Source organism: Pseudophryne corroboree, unplaced genomic scaffold (assembly GCF_028390025.1).
Source record: "Pseudophryne corroboree isolate aPseCor3 unplaced genomic scaffold, aPseCor3.hap2 scaffold_1048, whole genome shotgun sequence".
Lineage (NCBI taxonomy): Eukaryota > Metazoa > Chordata > Amphibia > Anura > Myobatrachidae > Pseudophryne > Pseudophryne corroboree.
The window spans coordinates 91,138-115,357 of record NW_026967675.1 but is presented as its reverse complement, the minus strand read 5'-3'; the positions used below and the strand labels follow the sequence as shown (position 1 = coordinate 115,357).

Sequence of the window (24,220 nt, the reverse complement as noted above, 5' to 3'; positions counted from 1 at the left end):
AAATTTGCTCTTAGCTCCAGTATATTTATGTGGAGAGAATTCTCCAGACTTGATCACACTCCTTGTGTGACTGCTCCCCAGCCTCTCAGGCTGGCCTCCGTGGTCACGAGCATCCAATCCTGAATGCCGAATCTGCGGCCCTCTAGAAGATGAGCACTCTGTAATCACCACAGGAGAGACACCCTTGTCCTTGGATATAGGGTTATCCGCTGATGCATCTGAAGATGCGATCCGGACCATTTGTCCAGCAGATCCCACTGAAGAGTTCTTGCGTGAAATCTGCCGAATGGAAGCGCTTCGTAATAAGCCACCATTTTTTTACCAGGACTCTTGTGCAATGATGCACTGACACTTTTCCTGGTTTTAGGAGGATCCCGATTAGCTCGGATAACTCCCTGGCTTTCTCCTCTGGGAGAAACACCTTTTCCTGGACTGTGTCCAAAATCATCCCTAGGACCAGCAGACGTGTCGTCGGAACAACTGCGGTTTTGGAATATTTAGAATCCACCCGTGCTGTCGTAGAACTACTTGAGATAGTGCTACTCCGACCTCCAACTGTTCTCTGGACCTTGTTCTTATCAGGAGGTCGTCCATTTTCTTTGAAGACGAATCCTCCTTTCGGTCATTACCTTGGTAAGGACCCCGGGGTGCCTTGGACAATCCAACGGCATCGTCTTGAAACTGATAGTGACAGTTCTGTACCACGAACTTGAGGTACCCTTGGTGAGAAAAGGCAAATTTTGGGACATGGAGGTAAGCATCCCTGATGTCCCGGGACACCATATAGTCCCCTTGCTATCACTGCTCTGAGTGACTCTATCTGGATTTGAACCCTTGTAAGTGTTCAAATTTTTCAGATTTAGAATAGGTCTCACCTAGCCTTCAGTACCACCATATAGTGTGGAGTAATACCCCTTTCCTTGTTGTCGGAGGGGTAATTTTATTATCACCTGCTGGGAATACAGCTTGTGAATTGTTTTCAATACTGCCTCCCTGTCGGAGGGAGACATTGGTACAGCAGACTACAGGAACCTGCGAGGGGGGAAACCTCTCGACATTCCAATCTGTACCCCTTGGATACTACTTGTAGGATCCAGGGGTCCTGTACGGTCCCAGCGTCATGCTGAGAACTTGGTAGAAGCGGTGGAGGGCTTCTGTTCCTGGGAATGGGCTGCCTGCTGCAGTCTTCTTCCCTTTCCTCTATCCCTGGGCAGATATGACTCTTATAGGGACGAAAGGACTGAGGCTGAAAAGACGGTGTCTTTTTCTGCAGAGATGTGACTTAGGGTAAAAAACGGTGGATTTTCCAGCAGTTGCTCTGGCCACCAGGTCCCATGGACCGACCCCAAATAACTCCTCCCCTTTATACGGCAATACATCTTTGTGCCGTTTGGAATCTGCATCACCTGACCACTGTCGTGTCCATAAACATCTTCTTGCAGATATGGACATCGCATTTACTCTTGATGCCAGAGTGCAAATATCCCTCTGCGCATCTCGCATATATAGAAATGCATCCTTTAAATGCTCTATAGTCAATAAAATACTGTCCCTGTCAAAGGTATCAATATTTTTAGTCAGGGAATCCGACCAAGCCACCTCAGCTCTGCACATCCAGGCTGAGGCGATCGCTGGTCGCAGTATAACACCAGCATGTGTGTGTATACTTTTTAGGATATTTTTCAGCCTCCTATCAGCTGGCTCCTTAAGTACGGCCCTATCCGTAGATGGTACCGCCACTTGTTCTGATAAGCGTGTGAGCGCCTTATCCACCCTGAGGGGTGTTTTCCACCGCGCCTTAACTTCTGGCGGGAAAAGGTATACCGCCAATAATTTTCTATAGGGGGAAACCCACGCATCATCACACACTTCATTTAATTTATCCGATTCAGGAAAAACTACAGGTAGTTTTTTCACCTCACACATAATACCCTTTTTTGTGGTACTTGGAGTATCAGAAATATGTAACACCTCCTTCATTGCCCTTAACGTGTGGCCCTAAAAGAAAATACGTTTGTTTCTTCACCGTCGACACTGAAATCAGTGTCCGTGTCTGGGTCTGTGTCGACCGACTGAGGTAAATGGGCATTTTACAGCCCCTGACGGTGTTTGAGACGCCTGGACAGATACTAATTTGTTCGCCGGCCCTCTCATGTCGTCAACCGGCTTGCAGCGTGTTGACATTGTCACGTAATTTCCATAAATAAGCCATCCATTCCGGTGTCGACTCCCTAGAGAGTGACATCACCATTACAGGCAATTTGCTCCGCCTCCTCACCAATATTTTCCTCATACATGTCGACACACACGTACCGACATACAGCACACACATAGGGAATGCTCTGATAGAGGACAGGACCCACTAGCCCTTTGGGGAGACAGAGGGAGAGTTTGCCAGCACACACCAAAACGCTATAATTATCCAGGGACAACCTTTATATAAAAGTGTTCCTTTTATAGCATTTTAATATATATACATATCGCCAAATCAGTGCCCCCCCTCTCTGTTTTAACCCTGTTTCTGTAGTGCAGTGCAGGGGAGATCATGGGAGCCTTCCCACCAGCCTTTCTGTGAGGGAAAATGGCGCTGTGTGCTGAGGAGAATAGGCCCCGCCCCCTTTTCGGCGGGCTTCTTCTCCGGAGTTTTAGATATCTGGCAGGGGTTAAATACATCCATATAGCCTCAAGGGCTATATGTGATGTATTTTTCGCCATACAGGTATTACACATTGCTGCCCAGGGCGCCCCCCCCCAGCGCCCTGCACCCTCCGTGACCGCTGTGTGAAGTGTGCTGACAACAATGGCGCACAGCTGCAGTGCTGTGCGCTACCTGATGAAGACAGAGTCTTCTGCCGCCTGGTTCCGGACCTCTTCATCTTCAGCATCTGCAAGGGGGGTCGGCGGCGCGGCTCCGGGACGAACCCCAGGGCGAGCCCTGTGTTCCGACTCCCTCTGGAGCTATGTCCAGTAGCCTAAGAATCCAATCCATCCTGCACGCAGGTGAGTTGAAAATCTCTCCCCTAAGTCCCTCGATGCAGTGAGCCTGTTGCCAGCAGGACTCACTGAAAATAAAGAACCTAAAAACTTTTTCTAAGCAACTCTTTAAGAGAGCCACCTAGATTGCACCCTTCTCGGCCGGGCACAAAAACCTAACTGAGGCTTGGAGGAGGGTCATAGGGGGAGGAGCCAGTACACACCATGTGATCCTAAAAGCTTGCTTTTGTGCCCTGTCTCCTGCGGAGCCGCTATTCCCCATGGTCCTGACGGAGTCCCCAGCATCCACTAGGACGTTAGAGAAATTATGATAATGGATCCCCAAAGACAGGATATGCAGTAACAACTGAAACTGAAGTCATAGACTCTGGAGCATTGCTACCAAGTATGTCAGCACAAGAAGCAGAACTCATAGCAATGACCAAAGCCTGCATACATGCTGAAAACATGACAGCTAACATCTAGTCCCAAGATTACGCTGTTATATGGAAAAGTAGGGACTTCAAAAGTGCAAACGGAAAACCCATCAAACATGCCAGTTTGATTATGGAACTCTTCAGAGCATTGGAACTACCTAAAAGAATTGGAATAATCAAGGTACAAGCACATACTAAGAGCCAAACCATGGAAGCTAAAGGAAATGCATTTGCAGATGCAGAAGCCAAGAGAATTGCCTTACAATCAAAAGAACTTGAGCAAGTCTTAGTAGCTCAAGACGTGAAGCAAATGCCTAGTGAACAGGAGCTGATCAAAATTCAACAACAAGCATCACAAGGAGAAAAGGAGAAATGGAGACGATTGGGGGCAGAAGAAGATGAACATGGACTTTGGAAGTCAAGAGAATTGAAGTACTGTCTACCAGCAGCTCTATTTCCACCTATGTTACAAGTAGCTCATGGACAAGTACACCATTCAAAGGAAGCCATGGTGAATAGAGTACAAGAGCATTGGATAGCTCCTGGCTTCAATAAAGCTGCAACAAACTTTGTAGCAGGATGCTGGATCTGTGGAATTAGCAATCCAGGACAAAGAACCAAGACACCTCTAGGAACTATTCCCAAAGCCTCTTACCCATTTGAAAGACTACAAATTGACTATATACAGTGGCCACGAAGCAGTCCATATGAATATGTACTAGTAGCAACGGACATGTTTAGTCACTGGGCCGAAGCCTGGCCAGTAAGCAAAAACCACTGCAAAGAAACTGATAGCAGAAGTAGTATGTAGATTTGGGATACCTGAGGTTATAGAATCAGATAGAGGTACACATTTCACGGGAGAAGTCATGCAGCATATAATGAAAGATTTGGGGGTACAGCAGGCCTTCCACGTGCCTTACCAGCCCCAGGCGAGTGGGAGGGGGGACATCTGAACTTTGACCTTAAACTAAAACTACAGAAAATGATGACATCTTCATAGAAGTGGCACCACAAATAGTCTGTATGATTACATATGACAAACAGATCAGTCAGCTATATCAGTTACCAAACCCTTTTTCAGGATGCCTGTTTAATGTAACTCATTTAATATGGAAAAATCAGACTATTATTTTCTATAAGGATCAAACTGACTACCTAGATCAGGCTTTTAAGCCATTAACTCTTCCCCCCCATAACATAACTGTAAGCATACAGGATATCATTAACATAATCAACAATACAGAAAAATTGGAAGAGCATCTAAGGGAAGTTAATTACTCTACAAGACATGCGCAGATGCAAACAATAGTAGAAGCTGGGGAATTGAAACACATGGCCACACAGTTAAAGAATAACTTACAGCATCACTGGTGGGATATTTTCACAGGAAAATCCCCATCAGCTACAGGATTAATGAAAACTGTCCTACACCCACTACTGGCAATAGTCATAGTATTGATAGGACTGGTTGCTTGGAATTGTTATTTTCCTGCAGGTTCAGTAAACATGTGAACAAGATAAACGCAATCAGAAATGCCCAAGAGGTTCTTCTGTAGAATAGGGAGAAAAAGTGGAATCAAAAAGAGGGGAAATGATAGTGTAGGAGCTTCCGCAGTATAGTATATATATATATTGATTCACGTTTTTCGCATTTATTAAGATATTTACTGTTAATCACAAAATGAGTTGATATGTCCTTAAGAAAAATGTGCAGAGCTGGTCAGAATACTATATTTGCTGAATAATCTTGTTTTAAGGCATGACTTGTACAAGACAAATGCAACATTAAATGTATTGGAAATGTATCCAAGACGGACAAAAGCAACACCAGATATATCCAAGGCTAATTGAGAAGAATAAAGAAAGAAATCTTTTGAGTTTATGTCCGAAAGACTGATAAACGAAACAATAACCATTTTCAAGGCTGTCCTAGTTGCCACTTCTAACATTGTATGACAATCGATGTATTCAAGACATACATGGTGTATTCTGATTGGCTAAAATGTATTGGCAAGCATAAACCCTTTGTGTTCAAGCTATAAATAATAAAGCCATGACGGCCCTCAAGCGGGTCACTTATGATTTGCTTCGGTTACGCATAAATATGTGTCATCTTATCATTCATTGGGGTCGATTCTATTCGGCAACTAATGAATAGCGCCGGGAATTAGCTCCCGACGCTATTCAATTCAGCAACTAGTTACGTCGGCGATGGCCCGTTCTCGCCGACAAAACAGGTTGAATTGTCGGGAGAACGGGCATTCTCCGACTTAACTCCCCGGCGCGAGGCTGATTCCCGACAGAATCAGCCTCGCGCCGGCCGCGAGGCAGCACTTTTGTCGGGTTTCTCTTCTCATCCCCCGGGGATGAGAGAAGAATTCCCGACAATTGCAGGTAATTAGTTGCTGAATTGAATAGCGTCGGGAGCTAATTCCCGGCGCTATTCATTAGTTGCCGAATAGAATCGACCCCATTGACCTCCAACCGGTTGCTAAAGGGGAACAGCATTCTGACTGATGACTGAAGAGAGTTCATAATCAGACCTGAATAGGTTAATATACCCTAACATTCTGTATACTACTGCTCTCTCCTGGTGTAACCCAACCCTATACTTTATACTACTGCTCTCTCCTGGCATTACCCGGGCACATACTGTATAATACGGCTATCTCCTGGTGAGGAAAATGTTGACAACTAGTATTATTATGGGGTAACTCGGCTCCCCTTCTGGGGAAGGGGTTGGGGGGAAAGAGAGAATGGCCAGACACAGGCAGCGGAGGAGTGGTGCAAATTGTCAATCAAATCAATGTACAGCAATGGTTCTTAAACTGTGAACCACCTGATGTGCCTCAGGACACTTGCAGAGGTGATTTGGTTTGGTGATCCAGTACTAACAAATGTGCACAAACAGAATCAAATCCCGTCTTATCACCATATCACTAACCATGGCCCTCATTCCGAGTTGTTCACTCGCAAGCCGCTTTTAGCAGCTTTGCACACGCTAGGCCGCCGCCTACTGGGAGTGAATCTTAGCTTATCAAAATTGCGAACGAAAGATTTGCAATATTGCGAAAAGACTTCGCTGTGCAGTTTCTGAGTAGCTCCAGACTTACTCTGCCAGTGCGATCAGTTCAGTGCTTGTCATTCCTGGTTTGACGTCACAAACACACCCAGCGTTCGCCCAGACACTCCCACGTTTTTCCACACACTCCCATAAAACACCCAGTTTTCGCCCAGAAACACCCACTTCCTGTCAATCACATTACGATCACCAGAACGAAGAAAAAACATTCTAATGCCGTGAGTAAAATACCTAACTGCATAGCAAATTTACTTGGCGCAGTCGCTGCGATGTGAAGAAAATTACCGAGCGAACAACTCGGAATGACCCCCCCATAAGGATGACAGATAAACACAATTTACTTCATGTCATTCTTTCTAAATTCCTCAGTAAGAAAATGTCGGCCTAGGGGTTCCGTGAAACAAATTCTTACACTCGAGGGCGCCGTGACACCAAAAAGTTTGGGAACCACAGACGTACAGTAGCTCTTACTGTTCTGTATATTACAGGTCACATGCGCTTTACCGGTGGCCGGGATACCATACCGACAGCGGCATCTCGCCCACCAGTATGCCGGCAGCGGGGCGAACGCTAGAAATCCCCTTGTGAGCTCGCTGCACTCACCTCACTGCGGGCAAGGTTATACTCTCGCTCCCTGGGTGCCATGGACACCCACAGAGGGAGAAACGCCTGTGGCGCCAGTATTCCGGCGTCGGCATTTCACCGCCTGTCGGGAATCAGGCGTCGGCATTGTGACCGCCGGTCTCATGATTGCCTCCCGTAAATGGTATTATCAATAACTTATCACAAAGTAAGTGACAGACTGAAACAATGAGAAATATAGGGAGTGTGACTTACCCAGGGCCGGAATCCCCCCGAGCTCCCGCACCTGAAACACACAGCAACAAGAGGTTTCTACACAGTGCAGCTCACACACCTGTAACACACAGCACCAAGAGGTGTCTACACAGTGCAGCTCACACACAGCACCAAGAGGTGTCTACACAGTGCAGCTCACACACCTGTAACACACAGCACCAAGAGGTGTCTACACAGTGCAGCTCACACACAGCACCAAGAGGTGTCTACACAGTGCAGCTCACACACAGCACCAAGAGGTGTCTACACAGTGCAGCTCACACACAGCACCAAGAGGTGTCTACACAGTGCAGCTCACACACCTGTAACACACAGCAACAAGAGGTTTCTACACAGTGCAGCTCACACACAGCACCAAGAGGTGTCTACACAGTGCAGCTCACACACAGCACCAAGAGGTGTCTACACAGTGCAGCTCACACACCTGTAACACACAGCACCAAGGTGTCTACACAGTGCAGCTCACACACAGCACCAAGAGGTGTCTACACAGTGCAGCTCACACACCTGTAACACACAGCACCAAGGTGTCTACACAGTGCAGCTCACACACAGCACCAAGAGGTGTCTACACAGTGCAGCTCACACACCTGTAACACACAGCACCAAGAGGTGTCTACACAGTGCAGCTCACACACAGCACCAAGAGGTGTCTACACAGTGCAGCTCACACACCTGTAACACACAGCACCAAGGTGTCTACACAGTGCAGCTCACACACAGCACCAAGAGGTGTCTACACAGTGCAGCTCACACACAGCACCAAGAGGTGTCTACACAGTGCAGCTCACACACCTGTAACACACAGCACCAAGGTGTCTACACAGTGCAGCTCACACACAGCACCAAGAGGTGTCTACACAGTGCAGCTCACACACCTGTAACACACAGCACCAAGAGGATTCTACACAGTGCAGCACACACACCTCAAACACACAGTGCCAAGAGGATTCTACACAGTGCAGCTCACACACAGCGCCAAGAGGTGTCTACAAAGTGCAGCTCACACACAGCGCCAAGAGGTGTCTACACAGTGCAGCTTACACACCTGTAACACACAGCACCAAGAGGATTCTACACAGTGCAGCTCACACACCTGTAACACACAGCACCAAGAGGTGTCTACACAGTGCAGCTCACACACAGCACCAAGAGGTGTCTAAACAGTGCAGCTCACACACCTGTAACACACAGCACCAAGGTGTCTACACAGTGCAGCTCGCACACAGCACCAAGAGGTGTCTACACAGTGCAGCTCACACACCTGTAACACACAGCACCAAGGTGTCTACACAGTGCAGCTCACACACAGCACCAAGAGGTGTCTACACAGTGCAGCTCACACACAGCACCAAGAGGTGTCTACACAGTGCAGCTCACACACCTGTAACACACAGCACCAAGGTGTCTACACAGTGCAGCTCACACACAGCGCCAAGAGGTGTCTACACAGTGCAGCTCACACACCTGTAACACACAGCACCAAGAGGATTCTACACAGTGCAGCACACACACCTCAAACACACAGTGCCAAGAGGATTCTACACAGTGCAGCTCACACACAGCGCCAAGAGGCGTCTACAAAGTGCAGCTCACACACCTGTAACACACAGCACCAAGAGGATTCTACACAGTGCAGCTCACACACCTGTAACACACAGCACCATGAGGCGTCTACACAGTGCAGCTCACACCTGTAACACACAGCACCATGAGGCGTCTACACAGTGCAGCTCACACACCTGTAACACACAGCAACAAGAGGTGTCTACACAGTGCAGCTCACACACCTGTAACACACAGCACCAAGAGGTGTCTACACAGTGCAGCTCACACACCTGTAACACACAGCAACAAGAGGTGTCTACACAGTGCAGCTCACACACCTGTAACACACAGCACCAAGAGGTGTCTACACAGTGCAGCTCACACACCTGTAACACACAGTACCAAGAGGCATCTACACAGTGCAGCTCCAACACCTGTAACACACAGCACCAAGAAGATTCTACACAGTGCAGCTCCCACACATGTAACACACAGCGCCAAGAGGTGTCTACACAGTGCAGCTCACACACAGCACCAAGAGGTGTCTACACAGTGCAGCTCACACACCTGTAACACACAGCACCAAGGTGTCTACACAGTGCAGCTCACACACAGCACCAAGAGGTGTCTACACAGTGCAGCTCACACACCTGTAACACACAGCACCAAGGTGTCTACACAGTGCAGCTCACACACAGCACCAAGAGGTGTCTACACAGTGCAGCTCCCGCACCTGAAACACACAGCACCAAGAGGTTCCTACACAGTGAAGCACACGCACCTGAAACACACAGGACCAAGAGGTTTCTACACAGTGCAGCTCCCGCACCTGTAACACACAGGACCAAGAGGTTTCTACACAGTGCAGCTCACACACATGCTGGAATAACAATTATACACACTGATCACAGATTCATTCACTCACTCCAATAAGTGCAACAACACAAGAAATACACAGGTAACTATCTGCACAGTGCAGATATGAGCAAATAGGACTCCTACATAACTACTATGTTACGGTTAACAGATCTGGGAACACCAAATACAGCATTTGTTATAGACACAAACCGCTATTTATGCCCAGTGATATACAGTGATAACACTACTAATAACCATTCTACTGGTGGCCGTTCCTACAGCGCTAGCACTACTGGGGGCCGTTCCTACAGCGCTAGCACTACTGGGGGCCGTTCCTACAGCGCTAGCGCTACTGAGGGCAGTTCCTACAGCACTAGCACTACTGGGGGCAGTTCCTACAGCACTAGCGCTACTGGGGGCCGTTCCTACAGCACTAGCGCTACTGGGGGCCGTTCCTACAGCACTAGCGCTACTGGGGGCCGTTCCTACAGCACTAGCGCTACTGGGGGCCGTTCCTACAGCACTAGCGCTACTGGGGGCCGTTCCTACAGCACTAGCGCTACTGGGGGCCGTTCCTACAGCACTAGCGCTACTGGGGGCCGTTCCTACAGCACTAGCGCTACTGGGGGCCGTTCCTACAGCACTAGCGCTACTGGGGGCCGTTCCTACAGCACTAGCGCTACTGGGGGCCGTTCCTACAGCACTAGCGCTACTGGGGGGGGGGGGGGGGCGTCCCTACAGCGACACTGGGGGGGGGGGCGTCCCTACAGCGACACTGGGGGGGGGGGGGGGCGTCCCTACAGCGCCACTGGGGGGGGGGCGTCCCTATAGCGCCACTGGGGGGCCGTCCCTACAGCGCCACTGGGGGGGGGGCCGTCCCTACAGCGCCACTGGGGGGGCCGTCCCTACAGCGCCACTGGGGGGGGGGGGGGCCGTCCCTACAGCGCCACTGGGGGGGGGGCCGTCCCAACAGCGCCACTGGGGGGGCGTCCCTACAGCGCCACTGGGGGGGGGGGCGTCCCTACAGCGCCACTGGGGGGGGGCGTCCCTACAGCGCCACTGGGGGGGGCCGTCCCTACAGCGCCACTGGGGGGGGGCGTCCCTACAGCGCCACGGGGGGGGGGGGGGGCGTCCCTACAGCGCCACTGGGGGGGGCCGTCCCTACAGCGCCACTGGGGGGGGGGGGGGCGTCCCTACAGCGCCACTGGGGGGGGGGGGGGGGGCCGTCCCTACAGCGCCACTGGGGGGGCCGTCCCTACAGCGCCACTGGGGGGGCCGTCCCTACAGCGCCACTGGGGGGGGCCGTCCCTACAGCGCCACTGGGGGGGCGTCCCTACAGCGCCACTGGGGGGGCGTCCCTACAGCGCCACTTGGGGGGGCGCGTCCCTACAGCGCCACTGGGGGGGGGCGTCCCTACAGCGCCACTGGGGGGGGGGCGTCCCTACAGCGCCACTGGGGGGGGCCGTCCCTACAGCGCCACTGGGGGGGGGCCGTCCCTACAGCGCCACTGGGGGGGCCGTTCCAACAGCACCACTGGGGGGGGGGCGTCCCTACAGCGCCACTGCTAATGGGGGATATTCCTACCTGCGCAAATCTATATACAATCCCATGACTTGCACACACCATGGTGGGTAATATAACACTATTATATGGGGGGGGGGGGGGATATAACACTATTGTATGGGGGGATATAACTATTATATGGGGTGATATAACACTATTGTATGGGGGAGTATAACACTATTATATGGGGGGGATATAACACTATTATACTGGGGGTGTATAACACTATTATATGGGGGGGATATAACACTATTATATGGGGGAGTATAACACTATTATATGGGGGGGATATAAAACTATTATATGGGGGGGGGGATATAACACTATTATATGGAGGGGATATAACACTATTATATGGGGGGATATAACACTATTATATGGGGGAGTATAACACTATTATATGGGGGAGTATAACACTATTATATGGGGGGGGGTATAACACTATTATATGGGGGGGGATATAACACTATTATATGGGGGGGATATAACACTATTATATGGGGGGGGATATAACACTATTATATGGGGGGATATAACACTATTATATGGGGGGGGATATAACACTATTATATGGGGGAGTATAACACTATTATATGGGGGAGTATAACACTATTATATGGGGGGATATAACACTATTATATTGGGGGGGGATATAACACTATTATATGGGGGGGATATAAGACTATTATATGGGGGGGATGTAAGACTATTATATGGGGGAGTATAACACTATTATATGGGGGGGATATAACACTATTATATGGGGGGGGATATAACACTATTATATGGGGGGGATATAAGACTATTATATGGGGGAGTATAACACTATTATATGGGGGGGGGGATATAACACTATTATATGGGGGGGGGATATAACACTATTATATGGGGGGGATATAACACTATTATATGGGGGAGTATAACACTATCAAATGGGGGGAGTATAACACTATTATATTGGGGGGGATATAACACTATTATATTGGGGGGGGATATAACACTATTATATGGGGGGGATATAACACTATTATATGGGGGGGATATAACACTATTATATAGGGGGATATAACACTATTATATGGGGGGATATAACACTATTATATGGGGGGGATATAACACTATTATATGGGGGGATATAACACTATTATATGGGGGGATATAACACTATTACATGGGGGAGTATAACACTATTACATGGGGGAGTATAACACTATTATATTGGGGAGGATAACACTATTATATGGGGGGGATATAAATAAGATTTTACTTACCGATAAATCTATTTCTCGTAGTCCGTAGTGGATGCTGGGGACTCCGTCAGGACCATGGGGAATAGCGGCTCCGCAGGAGACAGGGCACAAAAAGTAAGCTTTTAGGATCACATGGTGTGTACTGGCTCCTCCCCCTATGACCCTCCTCCAAGCCTCAGTTAGGTACTGTGCCCGGACAAGCGTACACAATAAGGAAGGATCTTGAATCCCGGGTAAGACTCATACCAGCCACACCAATCACACCGTACAACCTGTGATTTGAACCCAGTTAACAGTATGATAACAACGAAGGAGCCTCTGAAAAGATGGCCCACAACAATAACAACCCGATTTTTGTAACAATAATTATGTACAAGTAATGCAGACAATCCGCACTTGGGATGGGCGCCCAGCATCCACTACGGACTACGAGAAATAGATTTATCGGTAAGTAAAATCTTATTTTCTCTAACGTCCTAGTGGATGCTGGGGACTCCGTCAGGACCATGGGGATTATACCAAAGCTCCCAAACGGGCGGGAGAGTGCGGATGACTCTGCAGCACCGAATGAGAGAAACTCCAGGTCCTCCTCAGCCAGGGTATCAAATTTGTAGAATTTTACAAACGTGTTCCCCCCTGACCACGTAGCTGCTCGGCAAAGTTGTAAAGCCGAGACCCCTCGGGCAGCCGCCCAAGATGAGCCCACCTTCCTTGTGGAATGGGCATTTACAGATTTTGGCTGTGGCAGGCCTGCCACAGAATGTGCAAGCTGAATTGTACTACAAATCCAACGAGCAATAGTCTGCTTAGAAGCAGGAGCACCCAGCTTTTTGGGTGCATACAATATAAACAGCAAGTCAGACTTTCTGACTCCAGCCGTCCTGGAATTATAATATATATATATATATATATATATATATATATATATATATATATATATATATATATATATATATATATATATATATATATATATATATATATATATATATATATATATATATATATATATATATATATATATATATTTTCAGGGCCCTGACAACGTCTAGCAACTTGGAGTCCTCCAAGTCCCTAGTAGCCGCAGGCACCACAATAGGTTGTTTCAGGTGAAACGCTGACACCACCTTAGGAAGAAACTGGGGACAAGTCCGCAGTTCTGCCCTGTCCGAATGGAAAATTAAATATGGGCTTTTGTAAGACAAAGCCGCCAATTCTGACAATCGCCTGGCCGAGGCCAGGGCCAACAGCATGGTCACTTTCCATGTGAGATATTTCAAATCCACAGATTTGAGCGGTTCAAACCAATATGATTTGAGGAATCCCAACACTACGTTGAGATCCCACGGTGCCACTGGAGGCACAAAAGGGGCTGTATATGCAATACTCCCTTGACAAACGTCTGGACTTCAGGAACCGAAGCCAATTCTTTCTGGAAGAAAATCTACAGGGCCGAAACTTGAACCTTAATGGACCCCAATTTGAGGCTCATAGACACTCCTGTTTGCAGGAAGTGCAGAAATCGACCCAGTTGAAATTTCTTCGTGGGGCCTTCCTGGCCTCACCCACGCAACATATTTTCACCACATGTGGTGATAACGTTGCGCGGTCACCTCCTTCCTGGCTTTGACCAGGGTAGGTATGACCTCTTCCGAAATGCCTTTTCCCTTAGGATCCGGTGTTCAACCGCCATGCCGTCAAACGCAGCCGCGGTAAGTCTTGGAACAGACATGGTACTTGCTGAAGCAAGTCCCTTCTTAGCTCCCGAGGCCATTAGTCCTCTGTGAGCATCTCTTGAAGTTCCGGGTACCAAGTCCCTCTTGGCCAATCCGGAGCCACGAGTATAGTTCTTACTCCTCTACGTCTTATAATTCTCAATACCTTGGTTATGAGAAGCAGAGGAGGGAACACATACACCGACTGTTACACCCACGGTGTTACCAGGACGTCCACAGCTATCGCCTGAAGGTCTCGTGACCTGGCGCAATACCTGTCCCGTTTTTTGTTCGGGCGGGACGCCATCATGTCCACCTTTGGTCTTTCCCAACGGTTCACAATCATGCGGAAAACTTCCCGATGAAGTTCCCACTCTCCCGGGTGGAGGTCTGGCCTGCTGAGGAAGTCTGCTTCCCAGTCGTCCACTCCCGGAATGAACACTGCTGACAGTGCTATCACATGATTTTCCGCCTAGCGAAAAATCCTTGCAGTTTTGCCACTGCCCTCCTGCTTCTTGTGCCGCCCTTTCTGTTTTCGTGGGCGACTACCGTGATGTTATCCCACTGGATCAATACCGGCTGACCTTGAAGCAGAGGTCTTGCTAAGCTTAGAGCATTATAAATTTGCTCTTAGCTCCAGTATATTTATGTGGAGAGAATTCTCCAGACTTGATCACACTCCCTGGAAATTTTTTCCCTGTGTGACTGCTCCCCAGCCTCTCAGGCTGGCCTCCGTGGTCACCAGCATCCAATCCTGAATGCCGAATCTGCGGCCCTCTAGAAGATGAGCACTCTGTAATCACCACAGGAGAGACACCCTTGTCCTTGGATATAGGGTTATCCGCTGATGCATCTGAAGATGCGATCCGGACCATTTGTCCAGCAGATCCCACTGAAGAGTTCTTGCGTGAAATCTGCCGAATGGAATCGCTTCGTAATAAGCCACCATTTTTACCAGGACTCTTGTGCAATGATGCACTGACACTTTTCCTGGTTTTAGGAGGATCCCGATTAGCTCGGATAACTCCCTGGCTTTCTCCTCTGGGAGAAACACCTTTTTCTGGACTGTGTCCAAAATCATCCCTAGGACCAGCAGACGTGTCGTCGAAACAACTGCGGTTTTGGAATATTTAGAATCCACCCGTGCTGTCGTAGAACTACTTGAGATAGTGCTACTCCGACCTCCAACTGTTCACTGGACCTTGTTCTTATCAGGAGGTCGTCCATTTTCTTTGAAGACGAATCCTCATTTCGGTCATTACCTTGGTAAGGACCCGGGGTGCCTTGGACAATCCAACGGCATCGTCTGAAACTGATAGTGACAGTTCTGTACCACGAACCTGAGGTACCCTTGGTGAGAAAGGCAAATTTTGGGACATGGAGGTAAGCATCCCTGATGTCCCGGGACACCATATAGTCCCCTTCTTCCCGGTTCGCTATCACTGCTCTGAGTGACTGCATCTGGATTTGAACCTTTGTAAGTGTTCAAATATTTCAGATTTAGAATAGGTCTCACCTAGCCTTCTGGCTTCAGTACCACCATATAGTGTGGAATAATACCCCTTTCCTTGTTGTAGGAGGGGTAATTTTATTATCACCTGCTGGGAATACAGCTTGTGAATTGTTTTCAATACTGCCTCCCTGTCGGAGGGAGACATTGGTACAGCAGATTACAGGAACCTGCGAGGGGGAAACGTCTCGACATTCCAATCTGTACCCCTTGGATACTACTTGTAGGATCCAGGGGTCCTGTACGGTCCCAGCGTCATGCTGAGAACTTGGTAGAAGCGGTGGAGGGCTTCTGTTCCTGGGAATGGGCTGCCTGCTGCAGTCTTCTTCCCTTTCCTCTATCCCTGGGCAGATATGACTCTTATAGGGACGAAAGGACTGAGGCTGAAAAGACGGTGTCTTTTTCTGCAGAGATGTGACTTAGGGTAAAAAACGGTGGATTTTCCAGCAGTTGCCGTGGCCACCAGGTCCCATGGACCGACCCCAAATAATTCCTCCCCTTTATACGGCAATACATCTTTGTGCCGTTTGGAATCTGCATCACCTGACCACTGTCGTGTCCATAAACATCTTCTTGCAGATATGGACATCGCATTTACTCTTGATGCCAGAGTGCAAATATCCCTCTGCGCATCTCGCATATATAGAAATGCATCCTTTAAATGCTCTATAGTCAATAAAATACTGTCCCTGACAAGGGTATCAATATTTTTAGTCAGGGAATCCGACCAAGCCACCTCAGCTCTGCACATCCAGGCTGAGGCGATCGCTGGTCGCAGTATAACACCAGCATGTGTGTGTATACTTTTTAGGATATTTTTCAGCCTCCTATCAGCTGGCTCCTTAAGTACGGCCCTATCTGTAGATGGTACCGCCACTTGTTCTGATAAGCATGTGAGCGCCTTATCCACCCTAAGGGGTGTTTCCCAACGCGCCCTAACTTCTGGCGGGAAAGGGTATACCGCCAATAATTTTCTATCGGGGGAAACCCACGCATCATCACACACTTCATTTAATTTATCTGATTCAGGAAAAACTACAGGTAGTTTTTTCACATCCCACATAATACCCTTTTTTGTGGTACTTGTAGTATCAGAAATATGTAACACCTCCTACATTGCCCTTAACGTGTGGCCCTAAAGGAAAATACGTTTGTTTCTTCACCGTCGACACTGAAATCAGTGTCCGTGTCTGGGTCTGTGTCGACCGACTGAGGTAAATGGGCGTTTTACAGCCCCTGACGGTGTTTGAGACGCCTGGACAGGTACTAATTTGTTCGCCGGCCGTCTCATGTCGTCAACCGGCTTGCAGCGTGTTGACATTATCACGTAATTCCATAAATAAGCCATCCATTCCGGTGTCGACTCCCTAGAGAGTGACATCACCATTACAGGCAATTTGCTCCGCCTCCTCACCAACATTTTCCTCATACATGTCGACACACACGTACCGACATACAGCACACACATAGGGAATGCTCTGATAGAGGACAGGACCCACTAGCCCTTTGGGGAGACAGAGGGAGAGTTTGCCAGCACACACCAAAACGCTATAATTATACAGGGACAACCTTTATATAAGTGTTCCTCCCTTATAGCATTTTAATATATATTCATATCGCCAAATCAGTGCCCCCCCTCTCTGTTTTAACCCTGTTTCTGTAGTGCAGTGCAGGGGAGAGCATGGGAGCCTTCCCACCAGCATTTCTGTGAGGGAAAATGGCGCTGTGTGCTGAGGAGAATAGGCCCCGCCCCCTTTTCGGCGGGCTTCTTCTCCGGAGTCTGTGATATCTGGCAGGGGTTAAATACATCCATATAGCCTCAAGGGCTATATGTGATGTATTTTTCGCCATACAGGTATTATACATTGCTGCCCAGGGCGCCCCCCCCCCGCGCCCTGCACCCTCCGTGACCGCTGTGTGAAGTGTGCTGACAACAATGGCGCACAGCTGCAGTGCTGTGCGCTACCTGATGAAGACTGAAAGTCTTCTGCCGCCTGGTTCCGGACCTCTTCAATCTTCAGCATCTGCAAGGGGGGTCGGCGGCGCGGCTCCGGGACGAACCCCAGGGCGAGACCTGTGTTCCGACTCCCTCTGGAGCTAATGGTGTCCAGTAGCCTAAGAAGCAAATCCATCCTGCACGCAGGTGAGTTCACTTCTCTCCCCTAAGTCCCTCGATGCAGTGAGCCTGTTGCCAGCAGGACTCACTGAAAATAAAGAACCTAAAAACTTTTTCTAAGCAACTCTTTAAGAGAGCCACCTAGATTGCACCCTGCACGGACGGGCACAAAAACCTAACTGAGGCTTGGAGGAGGGTCATAGGGGGAGGAGCCAGTACACACCATGTGATCCTAAAAGCTTACTTTTTGTGCCCTGTCTCCTGCGGAGCCGCTATTCCCCATGGTCCTGACGGAGTCCCCAGCATCCACTAGGACGTTAGAGAAAAACTATTATATGGGGGAGAATAACACTATTATATGGGAGAGTATAACACTATTATATAGGGGAGTATAACACTATTATATGGGGGAGTATAACACTATTATTTGGGGGAGTATAACACTATTATTTGGGGGAGTATAACACTATTATATGGAGGAAGGGGTGTATAACACTATTATATGGGGGGAGTATAACACTATTACATGGGGGGATATAACACTATTATATGGGGGGGATATAACACTATTATATGGGGGGGATATAACACTATTATATGGGGGGGATATAACACTATTATATGGGGGGGGATATAACACTATTATATGGGGGGGATATAACACTATTATATGGGGGGGATATAACACTATTATATGGGGGGGAATATAACACTATTATATGGGGGGGAATATAACACTATTATATGGGGGGGGTATAACACTATTATATGGGGGGGATATAACACTATTATATGGGGGGATATAACACTATTATATGGGGGGATATAACACTATTATAGGGGGAGGGGGAGTATAACACTATTATATGGGGGGATATAACACTATTATAGGGGAAGGGGGAGTATAACACTATTATATGGGGGCATATAACACTATTATAGGGGGAGGGGGAGTATAACACTATTATAGGGGGAGGGGGAGTATAACACTATTATATGGGGGCATATAACACTATTATATGGGGGGGAATATAACACTATTATATGGGGGGATATATAACTATTATATGGGGGGGAATATAACACTATTATAGGGGGAGGGGGGAGTATAACTCTATTATAAGGGGGGATATATGACTATAATAGGGGGAAGGGGGAGTATAACACTATTATATGGGGGCATATAACACTATTATAGGGGGAGGGGTAGTATAACACTATTATATGGGGGGATATAACACTATTATAGGGGGAGGGGCAGTATAACACTATTATATGGGGGCATATAACACTATTATATGGGGGGGAATAGAACACTATTATATGGGGGAATATAACACTATTATATGGGGGGGGAATATAACACTATTATAGGGGGAGGGGGGAGTATAACTCTATTATAAGGGGGGATATATGACTATAATAGGGGGAGGGGGGAGTATAACTCTATTATATGGGGGGATATAACACTATTATAGGGGGAGGTGGAGTATAACACTATTATATGAGGGGATATAACACTATTATAGGAGAAGGGGGAGTATAACACTATTATATGGGGGCATATAACACTATTATAGGAGGAGGGGGAGTATAACACTATTATATGGGGGGATATAACACTATTATATGGGGGGATATAACACTATTATATGGGGGGATATAACACTATTATATGGGGGGGAATATAACACTATTATATGGGGAGGGGGGAGTATAACACTATTATAGGGGGAGGGGGGAGTATAACACTATTATAGGGGGAGGGGGAGTATAACACTATTATAGGGGGAGGGTGGAGTATAACACTATTATATGGGGGGATATAACACTATTATAGGGGGAGGGGGAGTATAACACTATTATATGGGGGATATAACACTATTATAGGGGGAGGGGGGGAGTATAACTATTAAATGGGGGGATATAACACTATTATAGGGGGAGGGGGGGGAGTATAACACTATTATATGGGGGGATATAACACTATTATAGGGGGAGGGGGAGTATAACACTATTATATGGGGGGATATAACACTAATATAGGAGGAGGAGTATAACACTATTATATGGGGGCATATAACACTATTATAGGGGAAGGGGGGAGTATAACACTATTATATGGGGGGATATAACACTATTATAGGGGGAGGGGGAGTATAACACTATTATATGGGGGGATATAACACTATTATAGGAGGAGGGGGAGTATAACACTATTATATGGGGGGATATAACACTATTATAGGGGGAGGGGGAGTATAACACTATTATATGGGGGGATATAACACTATTATAGGAGGAGGGGGAGTATAACACTATTATATGGGGGGAAATAACACTATTATAGGAGGAGGGGGGAGTATAACACTATTATATGGGGGCATATAACACTATTATATGGGGGATATAACACTATTATAGGAGGAGGGGGGAGTATAACACTATTATATGGGGGGATATAACACTATTATAGGGGGAGGGGGGAGTATAACACTATTATATGGGGGCATATAACACTATTATAGGGGAAGGGGGGAGTATAACACTATTATAGGGGGGGGGGGGGGAGTATAACACTATTATATGGGGGGATATAACACTATTATAGGAGGAGGGGGGAGTATAACACTATTATATGGGGGCATATAACACTATTATAGGGGAAGGGGGGAGTATAACACTATTATATGGGGGGGATATAACACTATTATAGGGGGAGGGGGGAGTATAACACTATTATATGGGGGGATATAACACTATTATAGGAGGAGGGGGAGTATAACACTATTATATGGGGGGATATAACACTATTATAGGGGGAGGGGGAGTATAACACTATTATAGGGGGAGGCGGAGTTTAACACTATTATATGGGGGGATATAACACTATTATATGGGGGGATATAACACTATTATAGGGGGGGGGGGAGTATAACACTATTATATGGGGGGATATAACACTATTATGGGGGGGGGGGGTATAACACTATTATATGGGGGGATATAACACTATTATAGGAGGAGGGGGGAGTATAACACTATTATATGGGGGCATATAACACTATTATAGGGGAAGGGGGGAGTATAACACTATTATATGGGGGGGATATAACACTATTATAGGGGGAGGGGGAGTATAACACTATTATATGGGGGGATATAACACTATTATAGGAGGAGGGGGGGAGTATAACACTATTATATGGGGGGATATAACACTATTATAGGGGGTGGGGGAGTATAACACTATTATAGGAGGAGGGGGAGTATAACACTATTATATGGGGGGCATATAACACTATTATAGGGGGGAGGGGGAGTATAAACACTATTATATGGGGGCATATAACACTATTATAGGGGGGAGGGGGAGTATAACACTATTATATGGGGGCATATAACACTATTATAGGGGGAGGGGGGAGTATAACACTATTATATGGGGGCATATAACACTATTATAGGGGGAGGGGGAGTATAACACTATTATATGGGGGGCATATAACACTATTATAGGGGGAGGGGGAGTATAACACTATTATATGGGGGCATATAACACTATTATAGGGGGAGGGGGAGTATAACACTATTATATGGGGGCATATAACACTATTATAGGGGGAGGGGGGAGTATAACACTATTATATGGGGGGGGAACACACTCACATCACACATGGTTAGTGACGTATATACAACGGATGCTAAAATAAAAGTTGGGCGGATCTCAGGCTTGACTGACAGACCATCCCGCCAATGAAAAGAGAAACCTTCTGCTAAGCTAGGTGGGCGTGCTCTCACCTGCACGCGGCTCCCCGATTCCGTGCAGCTATTGGCCAGTAGACTAAGCGCGAGCTCTAGGTTTCGGCGCGAACTTCCCAGATACACTGCCCTCGCGGGCACCGTCAGCAGCTCCAGCAGCAGCGTGAGACCCCCTCTTCTGCGGAACAGCCCCGCCCCTCCGGCCCTGGTCACGTGACGGCTCCGCAGCTCACTCAGGGCTCGGCCCAAAGCTACCGGGTCCTCCGCGGCCTCCGCCAGTCGCGACAAACATGAAGACAACGTCTCGCATGACATCGGTGCGAAAACCGGAAGGGCCTCTGTGAATTAAACTGCGCATGCGTTATGGAGTCTGCAGCCACTGTGCATGCCGGGACTTGTAGTCTCAGCTCTGGGAGTCACGCATGAGGTCTCGCGTTAGTTGGTTCCTGCTGAGTCATCCTGGGCAAAGAGATGCATTGTAGTGAGGCGAGGCACGTGACTCCTGTACAGCGAGGAGAGACACGTGAACCCCGTGTAATTCATTGCAGTGAGGCGAGACATGTGACAGACTCCAGTGTAATGCATTGCAGTGAGGCGAGACATGTGACTCCAGTGTAATGCATTGCTGGAGGAGAGACACGTGACACCCGTGTAATGCATTGTAGTGAGGCGAGACACGTGACTCCAGTGTAATGCATTGCTGGAGGAGAGACACGTGACACCCGTGTAATGCATTGTAGTGAGGCGAGACACGTGACTCCCGTGTAATGCATTGTAGTGAGGAGAGACACGTGACTCCCGTGTAATGCATTGCAGTGAGGAGAGACACGTGACTCCCGTGTAATACATTGTAGTGAGGCGAGACACGTCACTCCCGTGTAATGCATTGTAGTGAGGCGAGACACGTGACTCCCGTGTAATACATTGTAGTGAGGCGAGACACGTCACTCCCGTGTAATGCATTGTAGTGAGGCGAGACACGTGACTCCCGTGTAATACATTGCAGTGAGGCAAGACATGTGACTCCAGTGTAATGCATTGCTGGAGGAGAGACACGTGACTCCCGTGTAATGCATTGCGGGAGGAGAGACACGTGACTCCCGTGTAATGCATTGTAGTGAGGCGAGACACGTCACTCCCGTGTAATGCATTGTAGTGAGGCGAGACGTGACTCCCGTGTAATGCATTGCAGTGAGGCGAGACACGTCACTCCCGTGTAATGCATTGCAGTGAGGCGAGACACGTCACTCCCATGTAATGCATTGTAGTGAGGAGAGACACGTGACTCCAGTGTAATGCATTGCAGTGAGGCGAGACATGTGACTCCAGTGTAATGCATTGCAGTGAGGCGAGACATGTGACTCCAGTGTAATGCATTGCAGTGAGGCGAGACATGTGACTCCAGTGTAATGCATTGCTGGAGGAGAGACACGTGACACCCGTGTAATGCATTGTAGTGAGGCGAGACACGTGACTCCCGTGTAATGCATTGTAGTGAGGAGAGACACGTGACTCCCGTGTAATGCATTGTAGTGAGGAGAGACACGTGACTCCCGTGTAATACATTGTAGTGAGGCGAGACACGTCACTCCCGTGTAATGCATTGTAGTGAGGCGAGACACGTGACTCCCGTGTAATACATTGTGTAAGGATTATATCTCTGAACCACCTCGATTTGATGACCCCTTAGGTACCCGTGAGAGTAACTCTTAACACAAAGAGTAAGCACGCAGCTGTAGTTAAGAATCACTCTGTTTATTGTAAAAATTACAGCGTACTATATAGCTAAGAAACATGGGTGTATACAATATGTGCAAGCATATGATTGGATAAATAGAAGTAGCATACGACATTACATGCAGGATATTTAGTAACACACAGAAGTAGAAGTAACAGGTTTGATCTGGTATGTAACTGTCCTTGAAGATAAGACACAAACAAGCCTTATATTGTATGAACAGACAAGGGCATCCTGTAGAAAGTGCGTACGTGTCTATTCAAGCACATAACAGTTCATATAGCATGTTTAACCCTTCACATTGCAGTGAGGCAAGACATGTGACTCCAGTGTAATGCATTGCTGGAGGAGAGACACGTGACTCCCGTGTAATGCATTGCGGGAGGAGAGACACGTGACTCCCGTGTAATGCATTGTAGTGAGGCGAGACACGTCACTCCCGTGTAATGCATTGTAGTGAGGCGAGACACGTCACTACCGTGTAATGCATTGTAGTGAGGCGAGACGTGACTCCCGTGTAATGCATTGCAGTGAGGCGAGACACGTCACTCCCGTGTAATGCATTGCAGTGAGGCGAGACACGTCACTCCCGTGTAATGCATTGTAGTGAGGCGAGACACGTCACTACCGTGTAATGCATTGTAGTGAGGCGAGACGTGACTCCCGTGTAATGCATTGCTGGAGGAGAGACACGTGACTCCCGTGTAATGCATTGTAGTGAGGCGAGACGTGACTCCCGTGTAATGCATTGCAGTGAGGCGAGACACGTCACTCCCGTGTAATGCATTGTAGTGAGGCGAGACACGT

The 24,220-nt window shown here is 47.9% G+C and overlaps 1 protein-coding gene across 1 annotated transcript in view; it reads right to left on the bottom strand.

The window, feature by feature from the left end:
- ARMC5 (armadillo repeat containing 5) overlaps positions 1-22,065 on the bottom strand; it is a 91,329-nt gene extending 69,264 nt beyond the window's left edge. The window contains exons 1-2 of the mRNA XM_063950541.1: positions 21,715-22,065; positions 7,333-7,363 (exon numbers count right to left, since the gene is read on the bottom strand). Coding sequence (XP_063806611.1) covers positions 7,333-7,363; positions 21,715-21,990 — 307 coding nt within the window. The 5' untranslated portion in view covers positions 21,991-22,065. The remainder of the gene's footprint in view (positions 1-7,332; positions 7,364-21,714) is intronic.
- Between the last annotated feature and the right edge of the window lie 2,155 nt (positions 22,066-24,220).